This window comes from Engystomops pustulosus, chromosome 6, assembly GCF_040894005.1.
Source record: "Engystomops pustulosus chromosome 6, aEngPut4.maternal, whole genome shotgun sequence".
Taxonomy (NCBI): Eukaryota; Metazoa; Chordata; class Amphibia; order Anura; family Leptodactylidae; genus Engystomops; species Engystomops pustulosus.
The window spans coordinates 58834098-58851220 of NC_092416.1; the positions used below are offsets into that span (position 1 = coordinate 58834098).

Here is a 17123-nt window from a genome sequence, read left to right on the forward strand (position 1 = left end):
AAGACATCTGGTAAAGTCTTTATGCATCCTTGAACCCAAAGGAGCATATTGTCACCTTTGAGGTACTAAATCCCACTTCAGCTTGGGCCTTTGTAGCATCAGTGACATAGTGGCTGAGTCGGACCTATATGGTTATTGTCATCAGTTATTATTAAAGTTTTCAGGAGTGTATAATTGGTAAGTTTATGCCCAGTGCTGCCACTTGCATTCTTAACTACAGCAAGCCCACCAGCCCAAAGCACTGAAACCAGGGTTAATTCTTATAACATCCCCCAAATAGCCCTGACATAGCATCACCCCTGCTCCCACTGTGTACTGACCATTAGCCTCGCACTGGAAGAAAGGGAAGTAGAAATGGTACTGTATTTTTAATTTTACTTCCTCTACTACCTTCAACTACATCTTTCTGGATACTAGACTACCCACTTAAGCTTGCAATGCAGGTAATATTTCTATGTAGCAGTAGATTGGCCCCTAGAATCAATTTCACTGGTGTGCCCTTTTATACCCTGTTTTCAGTTCCCGGCTATCCCATCAATAATTCTATAGGAGTCATTTATCTTTATTTTTCTTCCTTTTTTAACATTTGTGCGACATTTTTGAGACATTTGTAACAAAAAACACAAGAAGAAGTGAGATTGATAAATTACCAAAGTAGTGAATTGAAAAAAGACTGGCCAAAACAAACAGAGATAAGATAAATGGACCCCTATATTTCCTGAACAATAAGATGACAATAATGTCAATCAAATGTGATTTTAAAGATACACCATGATGTATCGCTGGCCTTATGGGGGAGATTTACTATATGCCGATGCTGGTGCGCAGCCGTACTATGAAATCCCCAGCCCTTCATCGCTGCCAGATACATCAAGAGGCTCTGGTCTCCTGATATAATCTGAGGGGTGGCTGCAAAGCTTATTTCTACGCCAGGTCCTTTGTGGTTTAGAATTATTAGGGGACGCGGACCCTCCCGGACAGTGGCACAATTCCACACTATTACCATCTGGTAAGAGCTGATACCTCTCTCTTTAATAGTTACTGGTTACATAACCTAGATACAGGGCAGTGCAGTTATTATACATAACAGGCACCACAGTGGTTAGCACTAAGCATATACCGGTTCAGTCTCTCACCATGTCATAACTTTTCCATCTTTTTCTTACTCCACTTTTGTCTGGGTTTGTCCGCCTTTTTCCCTTTCTGTGTCCTACCACTTGTAATCTTAATGCATTTTATTGATAAGTATTAAAACAGTCCGTTTTTTCCGTCTGAGAGGTATGTTTGTATTCAATATGGTTTAGAATTAGGTCAAAGTTTGCATACTATACATATGAAAATTCGCTGACAGCAGCAAGTTCAGAAATGACCCGCACCAGCAAACTCCCTCATCGGCCACACGCTCCGCACAGCCCCTTGGAAGGAGATGATGTAAAGGGGATAATAATGACAAGTTCTAGCTGTTTGCTAGCATTTATGATTAATTCAGAACTTCTAGACCAGTTTTGTGCCATAGAAGCCCTGCTAAATGTTCCCCTATGAGTCCTATGTGTTCCATAATACTTGGAAAGTTTTTGGAAAATTACCTTCAATGGCGGAAGTCACTTGGAAACGCATCTTAAAAAGTGCATAATATTAATGTTTAATCTTATTACATAACATCCACACACATGCATCATACAAAGTCATCAGTTCATAGTCATGCATGAAATATCAGAGACTGTTTAATGTCAGTTTTTTATCTGAAAAATCCTACATTAATATTAAAGGGGAACTGTGTTTAACAATAACTTTAGAGGATTACATCATTCAGTCTTCTCTTTCCACGTAGCAGCGCAGAGCCTTGTGATGTCTGTGGTCCTTAGAACTGCAATTAAGTTATCACGTTGCAATAAAGAAAAACAAACCAAGTGACATAGTAAGGACTGCTACATCAGTATAGTGATATTGTGTGTTTGTTTGGAAAATGTGGAAATTTCTAATTTTTAAACAAATGTTTAAATCAATGACAACAGTTCTTCTTCATGCCATAGGTGGCGCTATACTGTGAGATATAAATGGAGGCCTGGCTTTTATAAACAGGATTGGTAACACAATATAACCAAAAATCATCAGAATAGAGGTCATTTTAAATATGGACCATGCCACACTCAGGGAGTCATTTTGTAACCAGCAGGTATGCAGGAATTGTCACAATGGATTTCTTTTGCAGTCATGTGGTCCGGCCTAATCAGTGATTTTAAGCAAGCAGTGACTCGAAGAGGGGGGTGTTAAGTGAGAGACCCCACATTAGGATGGGACAGCTCCTTAACAAAATCTTTTGAAAGAAAAATATTAGGTGGACTACCCCCTCTGATACCCTTCTTTTTTAGTTCCAAATTGTTCATCCCCACAATATCAGAGTTATAGACTTGTCTGTTATATTGGGAACTTTAGATTGAGTTGAGGGGCATTGCCTATTGTTATGTGACCAGATCAACACCATTACAGGTCCTTTAGTCTATTAACAGTACCCCATGCACATATCTGATCACATAAAAAAATCAAAGCATGCTTGTAAGGACTTCTACTCCTCTCCATGCAGGCTGCTGTAATTTCATGTAATATGATTTGCCCTGAATTTATGAAATATATACTTGGTGTACAGTTTTCCATTGTTAGAAGGCTAAAGGACCTGTGATGATGTCACCCTGGTCACATGACAATACTGCTGCATGCAGAGATAGCAAGGGGAGGAGCTGATGGATCCAGCCTGAGGAGGCCACGCCCACCTCAACTCACTATGGATATGCTTGGACACCAGGTAAAATAATAAAGTTGAATATATGGGAATCTGAGGGGAACAAAAGAAAAAGCTAAAAGAAGGGGGTCAGTTAGTTACTAGGACTCTATGGGAATCTGCCACTTGCTATATTTGTGAAAAATGTGATGACAGGTTCCCTATAAATGTGTAGATGCCTGTATCTAATGCTGCACCTTGATCTTAAAAATAGAGTTCCAAGCAGAATTCAGGGATGCTGCGAGCAGACATGTGTAAAAAGCCATGATAGTACGGAATCCAGTCACACTGATTGTGAAATTTTTTATTTTGCAAACAGTTATATTTAAGTGACGTTTCGGTCAATCACTGATTGACGCTTCTACTCTACAAGCGGACTCCCGCTCTTCCCCTAAGCGCCCAGCCTGCACAGCAGCTTCTGAACCCCTACAAACTTAAACATTGTGTCTGAAGAAGGTCAGTGATTGACCGAAACGTCACTTAAATATAACTGTTTGCAAAATAAAAAATTCAAAAACTCACAATCAGTGTGACTGGATTCCGTACTATAATGTTTGAATGGGATTGGGACCCTATCCAGAGCACCTGAACAACAAAACCCGAGGTGTGCGGTACAACTCCTATACGAAAATGTGTAAAAAGCCAGTCATGATAAATAATTACCACGGGGTCTACAATAAAAAAAAGACTTCAATAAAAAATAATATAGGCGTCAGCTGCTCAAATCATCAAACATGGAACCAATAAATATTCTAAATGACCTATTGAGTATACAGTCCAATAATCCGGTTCCTTTTACAGGTTGTCAGTTGCAAAGTAGAGGAATATCACGTAAAGGGTTAGTCACATCTTAGGCTAGCAATACTCCCTTAAGAGGGTCTGTCCACCAAAAATTATATTCACAATTAGAGACTTTATTTGAGTAAAAATAAACATTTGTATTTAATTATTGTAATCTCCCCAGACACTCCTCTAGCTAGTTTTTGTGCACAGATTTTATTGTTTGCTCAGCAGTAAATGTGTTGAACCTGAATATTGAGTCTTTCTTCCCTCTCTCTGCTCCATACACTGTAGTGTAATGTTCTGTAATGTCCATGTATTGCAAGTCTGTATTAAGTTCTAACACCATGAACTCTCCCTTTAAGAGGGTTATTGTATTGAAGATTTTTAGCATAACTTGTATTTTATAAACATGGCTTTTCCTAATTTTTTGAAGTCGTACATGATTTATTCTGTCCCTATCTTACTGACAGACATCTTCTTGCCTTACCTAGCAGGAGATAGTCTCCTCTCAGCACTCACACTAATAATATGTCTCTGATTGGATTTAAACTCATGACCCTTGGTGAAAGACAGAAACCTTGTTATTGGAAGAATAACTGAAAAGCCACAATCACAAAATACTACTATGTGGAGTTATATCTATGTAGACATTAATAAATATATGCAGATATGGAGCTCTTTTAGGCAAAAAACCAACTGTGTTGGGGCTTTCTGATGCACTGGCATCCAGCATCCCATCAGCTTCTAGTTATGCCACTGCAGGGAGTGCATATGTATTTTTTCTTAATGCCTGCTTACACGACCCTATATGTCAGTGGTGGCGAACCTATGGCACTGGTGCCAGAGGTGGCACTCAGAGCCCTCCCTGTGGGCACCCAGGCCATCACCCCAGCATGAAGTTCACCAGACAGGACTCAAAGAATCTTCCTACAATGATAAGTAAATTTGCCCTCCTCCTTTCAACTGCATTGGTGTCTTTAGGAGCCTGTGCTGGCACTTTGCAATAAATAAGTGGCTTTTGGTTGAAGTATGGGCACTCAGCCTCTAAAAGGTTCGCCATCACTGCTATATGTGATGGTCCCCATTCTGGCAGATGCAATGCTGTGAAGGTGGCAATAGATTTGTTTCTAAATGTTCTGAGGTGAAGACAGATTATCCTTACATTATTGCTGGAATATCTAGGAATATAATTCCCGTCTACACTTACAGATAAACAATATTCTTTGTAGGAAGGACCTTTTCATTTCTATTTCTTAAATATAAATTTTATCCAGCAAAGTTGACATGTGCCTGATGATCCTTTCCGTGTAAAATTTAACCAATTGGGAAAAGTGAGCTTGTAAGGGGGTATAACATTGACTGTGCAAATTGTAATCTGGACGCAAGTAAATCGTGACTGTATTATTTCTGAATGCCATGCTAGGGGTTGGCCACATAAAAGGCCTTTCCACGTTAAAAATATCAATAAATGTAATTTTTTTCTTTGTATCAAGTACCCCTTGGTTTTTCTTGTTAGCAGTGGCATTTTTATATATAGTGGTAGAAATTATGTTTTTATATACCATATTTTTTGGACTATAAGACGCACCTTTTAGCAAGAAAAAAGTGCCTGCGTCTTATAGACCAAAGGTTAGGAGGATCCAGCACTGCCAGACCCTCCTGACCGCTGTAATAGAGATCGGATGATGCCCTATATAGAGCTGCACCCGATCTCCCAGAGAGGAGAGCCTCCGCACTGCTCTCTCCTCTCCCAGGTGTCCTACAGGACCTGCAATGATGTCAGAATCATGTGACTGATCACATGCTTCTTACATCACCACAGGAAAAAATGTAATGAGGAGCGAGGGAGCACATTGTAAGGAGGAGGAGAAGGGGCACAAAATAAGAAGGACCATTGGGGAAGAGGGGATTATGGAGGATGGGACCAGAATGTAAAGAGAAAAGAGACCACAATGTGAGCAGAAGGGGGACAAAATGTGTAGGGTGTTACAAGTGTGGGAATAAATAAAAGTTGTTAGTTACTGTATGGGAATTACATTTGACATATTGACACTGCGACCCAACACTTTACCAGTGTCTGGATTGTAGAGTCTAAAAAGTTGAACCAAGTAACACAGTACAAAAAACAGTCTACCCCCTATTTAAACTTGTTTTGAAGTGTAAAATAACAAGACTTCTTCTATAGCAAAACTTGTTACATGCATTAGTAAATACACTAACAATTACCACTAGAGAGGAAATCTGACTTCTAAGATAGATGGAAGAAAAAATCCATTGACCCTGAAAAGTCATTGTGACCTACCAGAGAAAAGCACACACATATATATCTCCCTGTTGATGAACGTTGTGGGTCCCCATACTGGGAGAATGGGGACAAGCTGCGCTGGGACAGAGTAAGAAGAAGAAGAAGAGGGGAAGGGGGGGGGGGTTCTGTGTTTAGAGTAGTTCCCACTGTGTTCCTTATATGTGTATAGTAGAGCTGTATATGTATGCATGTGTAGAGTAGTTTCCTTTGTGTTCCTTCATATGTGTATAGTAGAGCTGTGTGTGTATTCATGTGTGCTCACTGTGTATAGTAGTGCAAAGTGTATGCAGCAGTATTGAGTGTGTTCCTATTTTTGTTTGTGTGTGTAGCTGATCTTTGTGTGTAAATGTATGGATGTAGCAGAGCTGTATGTGTAAATGTATGGATGTAGCAGAGCTGTGTGTGTAAATATATGAATAAAGCAGAGCTGTGTGAGTAAATCTACGGATGTAGCAGAGCTGTGTTTGTCAATGTGTGTGTGCTGTGCTTTAGTGCAACCAATAGGGTTTAAAATATATTTTTCCTTTTTTGGAAGCCTAAATCTGGGGCGCGTCCTATAGTAAGAAGCGTCTTATAGTTTGGAAAATACAGTATATTATGACTGAAATGGGAGTATTTAATTTTTATGTGTTTTTAACATGTAAGAAAATCTTTTCTAAGGCCCCCTGTATTATGTATTTTTACATAATGCAATTACAGGTCTAAGGGCCTTCCATAGGCTCTTATTAAAACTGAATTGTTGGGGGGGGGTTGTTGATGGGTAAGAGAACTGCAATTAGATAGATGGTGGTATGCACCCATTTAGGTTATAAGATCATTATGAAGGCTGCAAGATAAGACTAGACATGATTTATTTGGAGTCTGTACATATACATATAGATCTGTATTGGACCGGCTGCACACAGCCCGTATGCTGGTCGAACACACGGACAGGGCACAGTGTAGTGGACAGGAGTCCTTGCATCATATTGAAATATAATGCAAGGACTCTATTTTTGCCGAAAGAACAACAGTGTTGGCTATGAAGTTCAGCTGGCAAAAAGGGAATCCTTGCATCATATTTCACTAAAATGCAAGGACTCCCATCCACTGCTATGTGTTCTGTCCTTAGGAACTGACCACCACATGGGTCCGTTTCCACAGGCAGAACATGTCTGTGTGCAGCAGTTCTAAGACTTGTACAGGAAAAGCTTTTTTATCAAACTATTAAAATTTCAAATGTTTTCATTTTCGCTACTTTGACGTAATGAAGGCATTGGTTGCACACACATTGGTTTTAACATTAAAGCTGGACTGGAACCAAAAGAATCTACCTGGGAGGTTTTACAAGTCACAGGAGAACTTGATTCATAATTACGTTCAATCTCCTTCCCTTTAAATTGTTTTTAAAGAGAATCTTCCATTTAAATAAAACCATCGAATATAAATACTAAATTAAAACTATGTTTAAAAAGCATTGCACGTAATGAATGGTTCCTTTCTATGTTCCAAAAATCAGTTTGTAAACTTATATGCCATTCACCTGGAGTCCAGCACACTGTGTGAATCCTGCATAGTAAATTTTACTTGCATTGCCCTGCCTCCTTGTTCCTGATTGACAGGTCTCACTGCTAGGACATGCTGTTGTGTGGAGCATAAAGAGAGAGCGCTGTTACATCATTGGGAACTTTATGTCATGTGACCAGGGTGATGTCATCTAAGGCAGCTTACCTAGTTATACTTGCAAGGTCTACCCCATGTATGAATCTGATCACATAAAATCCCAGCAACCTCTATGGACATATAGGGAGGAGTAGAAGTTAATGGAGGCTACTGTGATTTCATGTGACCAGATACATACATGAGGTGGACGTTGCAAATGCAACTGGGTGAACCTAGTATGACATCACCCTGGTCACATGGCATGCTGAGAAGAGGCACGGGACATGGGGAGGAGTTGATCCGAGGGGATGGCCAAGCAGGACACGCCCTCTCTGATGCTAGGTAATAAAACTTAAAGTTGATTTATAGGGATGTAAGGGAAACAATTTTTAGCTAAAAGAAGGGTGTAAGTTATTAGGGCTTTATCAGAACCTGTCACTAGCTGTATTTGTTAAAATATAGTGACAGATTTCCTTTAAATTAATAATCATACAATTATTTTTATGCTGTTTTACAACACTTGTAAGTCATAATTAATTTGGAATATTTCCATCATATGGCAGTCATATTTTCTTTTATAATAATATTTTTGGAAAGTAGGAATAAAAAAGAAAGACAGTCAGCTCTGATGCCCCACTTCTTATATAAAATTATATAAGAACAATGCTAACTTTGTAAATGACAAAAATCAACAAACAGCAAATTGTTTCTGCACTTATTAAAAAAAAGATATAGAACAGAGTAAACCATACATTATAGGTACAATATTTCAATTTTAAAAGTCCAAATTAGAACAATTTTTCGAGAACATTTTTGTAAACTCATCAGCGTAACTCACACAAAACAAATTTCATTCGGTAATAGAAAATCGTAAAATGTATATCAAAAAGTCACTTATAGAGAGTGGACAAAGGAGTTACATAAGCATGCATAATATATTTATTGATGATGACGTGTAAAGAGATAATGCATTTTAAGACACATTTTTCATGTACAACGAATTGGATGCATTTAGCAGTTTTTCCTTCTATTTTTATGTTATGTTTTTACTCCATCAGGAGAACTTAAGCTGATTATGACCTGTGAATCTGTGTTTCTTTTATTTTTTTCCCTAAAAAGAGCAGAAGAAAAAAAGCTAAAAAGTTGTTACCATTGAGCGTAATAAAATACAAGGTCTCTTCTTTGGTGCTGTTTCCAGTTCTGGGTAGTAAAATACATGAAAAGGAGAAATTTGTAAACTCTGAAGCAAAGTACCTTTCCTTGTTCAAAAATTATAAATCCAAAAATTGCTAAAAATTTGAATCCCTAAGATGTAGATCCAATGGAATCTGAATGGAACGTTATGTAACCAGATGATGCAGAAGGTGAACTTAAAAAGCTGTTTGTACTCCCTTTATCTTCAACCTTGCTGGGTTGGTCCTGTCCAGTCCATGTATTGCTTAGCCCTGCCTGACAATTGTTGGAATCACCAGATCGGTTTTTGGAGGTAAGCTCCTCCAATTTCTGAGAATCAGTCTTCTGAACATGTCTTTGACTATTACGGGGTCTACGGTGGCCTTCAGTATAATACCTTTTATGGTCATCATGAGGTCTATGATGACTAGGTACATTTAAAGTACAACTTTTTCCATGAGGGGAAAATCTCCGTAATACCTGTGGCTCTCGTTCAAAGTCTGTCAGGGTAAAATGAGCGAGTGTGGGATGCTGTAGGGCATCTGGAATAAGAGCGATAGAAGAAGACCTCATCGGACCCTTTCTTGGACTTGGCAGAGGAGTGTCATCGATAAAACTGACCACTTCTTCTCTGCTAAAGCACTTAAAATCGTCTTTGTAAAGTTCTTCCAGGGTAAAGTGTTTGAGTGAAATGAGGCTCTCAGAGGCTTTGCGGCACTTTCGATAGGGCAAACTGGCGTCTTCATGGAACATTATCAGGCTACTGCGTCTATCGCGTCTCGGCAGTGTAAAGAATGAAATAGCAGCAATGTCTTCTGCTGATCCCCAGCCATGAAGAAATGCTGGTATCTGGCCCGTGGTATAAAAATCCGTTTCATCATGTGAGTAGCGTCTCGTTGGAGGGACCTAGGGTAAATATTGCACCAGTTATTAGGAAAAAGGCCATCATGTCATGTCAATAGGACCATAAAACTTTCAATCAATGTGAAAAAAAAAACAAGCAGTCTTCATAAAACATCATGGCTTGGTGTGACTCAAAACAAACATTTTTGAGCTTGAAGAAAGGATGTTGACTAGTATGAGCATAGTCTTTTACCACATGATACTATACATCTGCAATGCTAAGATGTCTACGGACTGATAGATAGCAATGGAACATTGAGCTACACGGAGCATCACAGAGCATTTTGGGAAATGATATGATTATGTTAGGTGAGAAGTAAAAAGTTAGCTACTCATAAAAGGTCCCCAACTCTATTAACTGCTACATTGGTCATGTGGTCCTCTTTGGTGCTGGACCAACTTAAAAGTTTTAAAAGTCTGAATTACTTCCTATTACACAGCCGCTTACTTTATTTTGACTGGTTAATGGCCTAAAAAAGTAAACTCTTTTTTAGTAACTTAATACCTAAAGACCCCTAAGGGGAAATCTACCATTTGTTTTCATGCATACCTTGAGAATGCTGTAGCTACACTGATGCAGAAACATATCTTGTTTAATCCCAGAGCTCAGTGGTTTTGCTGAAAAAACTATGATAAATGAAGCTCTGTTGCCTGTTACCTCTGTTGGCTGTTACCTAGCAGGATCGCTGCAGAGATCCAATATTGTGAATAACATATTGAGTAGATAATCACCTTTAAGGCTCATATGGCAATGACAGCAGCTCAAACATGCAATTTTAAGAAAGTTAGTTTGATTGAAACTTGGTTACGTTTTATTTCATAATTAAATAAAAGTTAAGCTTTTTTCTGTCTTAAGACAGTTTTGTAATTAAGGTGCAATGTTACCTTGGCAGTTCTAAAAGGGCTATTCATGTTGTAAAATTCTTACCCTAATTATGCACTGCTTCAGAGAACGCTGTATCCACTGTGTTGTCCCTGACAGGCAGAAGCAATCAATCGCTGCACCATCCCCCAGCTGCTGTGTATGAGTCATCCAGCTAAGGTTGATTAGTCCTATCTGGACAGTTCAGGAAGCCCAGTGTGATGTGTTTATAAATGGCAGCCAGCATGTAAACCAGCTTTACAAAGGTCCTGAATTTTACAATTGTATTTGAGCAAAACCACTAGGATCTGGGATTAAACAAGATATGTTTCTGCATTAGTGTAGCTACAGCATTGACAAGGTATGTTTGGTTCACAATGCATGAAAACAAATGGTAGATTTCCTTTAAGGCATATATAATAGCAAAAGCATGGCTGCTCAATGGCAGAAAGAACCATGGTTGGACCCTCTCAGAAAATTAGCACTATATAGCTTACCTTATATAGCTCTATCTAATCCATAAAGAAATAATGACAAAATAAATATAAATGAACGGTAGATTAATGTAACATCAAGCATTAACTAGGCTCATTAGACTTAATGTATTATTCCCTCCCCCCATAAAAATATGTTAATTCACAATTTCTAGTAAAAATGAAATAGTATAAAGTTGGTCAATTTTGGGGCAGATTTTCAAATCCTAAACTATCCTTCTTGTCTTAAGATGATAAGGTGGAATAGATAATTTTTTTTTAGAATTTTAGTTCAATAACTCAAGCCAGATGTAAAATGATCAGACAATGGCACATCAACGCATGCAGATCAAAACCAAAAACTTGCATAAGTCGAATTAATAAACTTAAGCTCAATAAGCCCTGAAGATAACAAAATATTCCAGTTAATGTTTCCACCACCAGCGAGAATTTACAAGCCTCTGGAGAAAATTTTTGCCATAGACAGGATGAGGTATACAAGAGAGATGGATGGGGATGGGTTTGGTTGCACTTGAAGCTACTCCTTTGTAATACAAAATAAAGATCACAAAGAAATATTACAATGAGAAATTTAGAAAGCAAACAGTTGCTAAATATTCAGGGACATAAAAAAAAAAATAACACAAGACACAAGGGTAGCAAAAGTGCAAGCAAATAGTCAAAATGTCATTCCCTTACTAAAAATAAAGCAAAGTTTAAAAAAAAAAATACAGAATTTTTTTGTTTATATAAAATCAGCAACATAATATTAAAAATAACTAAAATTCTGAAAAAATTAAAAAATATTACGTGCAAATTCTTATATCCCTCTGTGCTGCCATTCTTCATTTTGCCCAGCATAATAATCATGTATACTAAAAATAACAACAAGAACACAATAGTGAGACATTCAAGAAAAAATATTTCAGACCGAATGCAACATGAAAATCTGAGCAGATTCCGAGAAGGAAAAAAAAATATTTATGTGAAAAAAATGGTAGAGTCTTTAAATTGATGTTTTCATTATGCATTCAAATCCTTAAAGGAACACTCCAAGAAAAAACAGATACACTGTGGTATTCCTAGGGTAAGGTATGAGAGGCAGTGCATTTTGTTAAAGCATAACTAAATGTTTATAAGTTTTTACAAATGAATAGTGCAAATGATAATGGTAAGCTTTGTAATCTACTTACTCTTTGCACCCTACCTTAAAGGGTTCTATCCAGGTGACAAGTTAACTTGCTGATTGGTGGGGATCTCAATGAGCAGATTCCCCCAGATCATGAGAACTGGGGTCCGATGGGGTCTGAGGTACCTCCGCCAGACCCCTTGTCGCTTCCAGAGATGAGCGGAGCAGACGGCCGAGCATGTTAGTTCTGCTCCATTTATCTCTATGAAGCTGACGGAGATTGGCCCCACCGATCAGCAAGTTCAGCCCTATCCTGTGCGAAAACCACTTTAAGATTGACAATGTTTCCAATTACTTATCTCTCAACAGATCGTCCATGGATATTCTTATCTTCTTAGAGTGCTAAATCATTAATGAAATATTCTATGAAAAGAGTTAATATTTATCCTCCTGTCCTTATATCTCTGCAGTGTACATGACTTTAAACACACTGCTCACTACAGGAGAAAGAAGGAGCAGAAAAGAGACAAAGAGGAGCTGTTTTACCTAATGGAGTATATTGCAATGTTAACTATTATTATCAGTATTTTTAAATTCTTTAGGTAAAAAAAAGGTTTAGTTATGCTTTAAGCACTTTAACCTGCCCCTTCAGGCCCTGCACTAAGCAAACACAGAATATCAGATTTTGTGTAGCGTTCCTTTAAATATTTGTTGGGCAAGATTTAAGGGCAAGTCACAAAGGTCAAGTAGTGAGATATCAGTTATTCATACTTGCCATGTGCTGTATAACAGTACATATGAAACTAGCATACATCATTGATAAACTACAAGGCTGTATAATAGGGTCAGTTACATTTGTGTCAATGTCATTGTTCTCCCACTTGGGACCACTGCTATTGGGGAGGGTTTCAGGTGCTGGGAACTTTGAGGCCTGAAACTTTAAACTTGTAATTGCTTCTCTCCTCTGGAGTCCTGAAGAAGGCCCCAACTTACAAATTAGTAGAAATGGTGCTCTATTAATGTACAGTCATATCTTACCATTTTTATAGCAAGATCCCCTAATCTAAACGGCTATTCTGCTGGAAATTAGTTTCACTAATAAAAAAAAGGATTTTATGTCCTAAAGATCTAAATGACCAGGATAATGTACTTCAGTTATCCCTTTAAAACAGAACGTGTACTATTACAGGGATTGTTTTTTGCAGGACGACTTGTAATTTATAGTGCCAAAATTTCGAATGAATGCATAACAGATGCAAATATACTGCAATTTCTTTACAGTGTCCTTTCCCTGCTTTGTATTGTGCTCTAAATGCACGTATGAATACACTGATACCAAATAAGCTTTTTTTTTTTAAATTTTACAACTTTTTTACAGTAAACCTGATCATGGAAGAGAAAAGAAATTATTATGTAGCCAAAGAGCCATAACTTTTTCATTTTTCTGCCAACAATGGATTTAAAAAAAAAAAACAATATGCATTTTTAAAGCTATTGCTTCGTAATAAATATGATTTATTAATTTTAAGAACACAGCTAAGCCTTTCTGCTTTTGCCCGAGAGTTTACCATGTAGTAAAAATATTCACTATATAATTTTTTTACCCCATGAGTAAAGCATCAGTCCGATCACAAAAACAGGTAGTGCTTCAATCTTTTTTTATAGGATATTGGAACCTGTCACCAGATAAAAATCACTTTCCTGGTGACAGGTCTATTTTAAAGCTAAAATGTTCTGCAACCTGTACTTCATGAATTCATGTGAATTTGTTACTAGTTCGAAAAAAAAGCTGTGGGAAGTATCACATTTGTACTGGTTTACTACTATCTGGGTGTAACAAAGAATATTTCCATTCACTGAAAGAAATCAGAGGTCTTGGAAAATGAAAAAGATAATTGGAACACAAAGAAGTGTATAATAGAAAAGTTCTTTTTCATAAAAAATTGATTAACATATGTTTTTTGCTGGTCTTTTTAATAAAACCATCAAAACTAGGGGCTCAAAATATGTCTATCGGTGTCTTTTTTGTGTTCACATTATTCAACATCAATTAACCTTTATACTTAGCAAGTCACCATACCTGAAGATAGTGCATTTTATCTTCTTGTGTCTCCTTCATAGGATACATCTGTGGAATTCCCCTTTCTAAAGCCGAAAAGTCATACTTAGTAATACGCTCCATAGCCATGATATCTCCCCCGTAATTGTAGTCATAGGGTCTTTCATATATGAGATCAGAGTGAACACCTCCATCAGGGCTGTGGTCTGTGCCAAAAAGAAGAAATAAAAAGGAGTAAAGTGACTTTACCATTATGTAAGGTGGTTTTATAGGAATAACACCCATGAGCACCACCAAAGAAAACCACCCTCAAGCACCACCCATGGACACCATCCACGACCACCACCAATGAACACCACCCTCTAGTACTACCCATAAAAACCATCCACGACCACCACCAATGAACACCACCCTCAAGCACTACCCATGAACACCACCCACGAGGAAAAAAACAAGCACCACCTATGCACATCCCCCACAGGTACCACCGCAGAGTAGCAAACATGACTTTCAGGTACCACCAAAACAGTAAATGCAAAATGAACCACAAATGCAGGATTTTAGATATCCCCACAGGATCATTTTGAATTAGTATAATATTAATCTCTGTATATCTTGCACTGATTCTTTCCTCACCTTCATTTTCATCATCATTGGACATAATTGCTATACATTTGTCCCAAACAGCTTTCACATCTGCCCGATAGCGGTCGCAGGCCCAGAGGAACATGGGTAGCAGTAGCGCTTGAACTACAGAACACCAGAGGACACCCAGGACCATCCAATCATCAGACTTGTCAAACTTTAAACTGGCGAAACTTACAACCTGTGAGATAAAGGAAGCAAATTGCAGAACATTAGTTGGACTGTTCTCACTATGGGAATTACACACAGATGCAAATTCAACAACCAAACGTCTAATTCAGGTCATTCCTGAGCTTAGACTACTTTTTTGCTTATGTAATAAATCAATTAGATAAATTAATATTGCAGTGTACAGAAATATTTAATAACCTCCCTATAGTGGTCATGTCAGTGTCCTAAATCTATGTAGGCAATTTTGAAGAAAATCAAACATTACTATTCTCTCTCTCATTTGGGGAGATTTATCAGAAGAGTCTGAGAGCAGAACCGTTCTAGTTGCCCATGGAAACCAATCAGAGCTCAAGTTTCATTTTTGCACAGCTGTTTATAAAATGACAGCTGATCTCTGATTGGTTTCCATGGGTAACTGGAACAGAAACATTTCTGATAAATCTCCCCCATTGACTTTCATGTTTCATTGGTATTTTCAGCAGTTTTTTCTTTCATTTTATTATATACACTGAGAATCAAAGGGGTAATAATGTTTTGAACGTTTGACTTTCATGCTCCATTTCTCACCATCCACTACAGTTTGAAATGTGACTACCAACATTTTATAGGCAAACATCTTCTCATACATGAATGTGTTTAGTTCTGCAGATTCTTGTCCTGTATCTGTATTGTTATGGGGTTTCTCCTGGTTGTGGAACAATCTTTTTCATCTTGTATGCTACAAATTACAACCTGTACTCACATTCCCTAATAACTCTGTGTGTTATTAGGTTGATTCCTAAGCGAAAAGTCACTAGTTGAAATCAAGAAGCAGCCAAGAAGATTTCCCAAGAGAGGAGAAAGAGCATCACTCAGCTTGTGGAAAGTGATCTCTCGGCCAATGAAATAGTTAAACATCATGTGAGTGACATGATAGCCGAAAGAATTAGAAAGATAAAAAAGGTCAGTGCTCAACTCTTCTAAGTCACAATTCACATTCAGTAGGTAATCTCACCACCTTCCCTTCAGTTAGAAATTGAGGATCTCCTAGGTTTCTCCTGCCTTTTCTTCGTTCTCCTGAACACTGGATTCCAATGCACCCCTGAACCACTCCCGTGTCCGTGGTGCACTCTTAGTCCTGTGCCAGAAGATAAACGAACAAATAGTGCAGAATCCCAAGGTTCAAGAAGGATATTTTATTGTATATACTCACAAAGTGGAGTTAAAAAGCGCGCATGTAACAGTGTAAAAAACGCCAAACACCTCGCCCGACCCAGGTTTCGCCTCTTTAGGCTTCTTCTTTAGGCTTCTTCTGGAGCATCCAGATGCTCCAGAAGAAGCCTAAAGAGGCGAAACCTGGGTCGGGCGAGGTGTTTGGCGTTTTTTACACTGTTACATGCGCGCTTTTTAACTCCACTTTGTGAGTATATACAATAAAATATCCTTCTTGAACCTTGGGATTCTGCACTATTTGTTCGTTTATCTTCTGGCACAGGACTAAGAGTGCACCACGGACACGGGAGTGGTTCAGGGGTGCATTGGAATCCAGTGTTCAGGAGAACGAAGAAAAGGCAGGAGAAACCTAGGAGATCCTCAATTTCTAACTGAAGGGAAGGTGGTGAGATTACCTACTGAATGTGAATTGTGACTTAGAAGAGTTGAGCACTGACCTTTTTTATCTGTGTGAATTGGTTACTATAGTGGGAGAGTGCCGGTTCAGTAGCTCCTCTGTTTTTTCTTTTTTGTCCCTGTTCTTTTTCCGGAGGTCGAACTTTTTGCAATATTTAATCGAAAGAATTAGAAAGTCCGACCATCAATCCCAGTGCAAAGCAGAGATGTTCAGACAAAATATAAGAGTCAACTAGTCAGCCTATTATTATCACAAACAACCTCCTTCCCTCAGTAAACGCATTGAAGATGGATGGTGGTTGGGTGTTTCAGCATGACCCTAACCCAAAACACACAGCTCAGGCAACTAAGGAGCAGCATAAGAAGCATTTCAAGGTCCTGGAGTGAACCCAATGGAAAACATTTACTCAATGTTTCCCAGAGACAACCCCGAAACCTGAAATATCTGAAGAGGATGCATACAGAGGAGTGGGCCCAAATCCCTGCTGCAAACTACAAGAACTATAGGGAACGTCTGACATATATAATGGAAAACAAAGTTTTAAAGACTAAATATTAAGTTCTGTTCTTTTATTGTATCAAATACATTTTT

General features: G+C 38.2%; 1 protein-coding gene across 1 annotated transcript in view; it reads right to left on the reverse strand.

Moving 5' to 3' along the window:
- Window positions 1-1618: 1618 nt before the first annotated feature.
- The window catches only part of GPR153 (G protein-coupled receptor 153), a 59621-nt gene continuing 44116 nt past the window's right edge, over window positions 1619-17123 (reverse strand). The window contains exons 4-6 of the mRNA XM_072156242.1: window positions 14744-14933; window positions 14129-14313; window positions 1619-9587 (exon numbers count right to left, since the gene is read on the reverse strand). Of these exons, the coding sequence (XP_072012343.1) occupies window positions 8814-9587; window positions 14129-14313; window positions 14744-14933 (1149 nt within the window). The 3' untranslated portion in view covers window positions 1619-8813. The remainder of the gene's footprint in view (window positions 9588-14128; window positions 14314-14743; window positions 14934-17123) is intronic.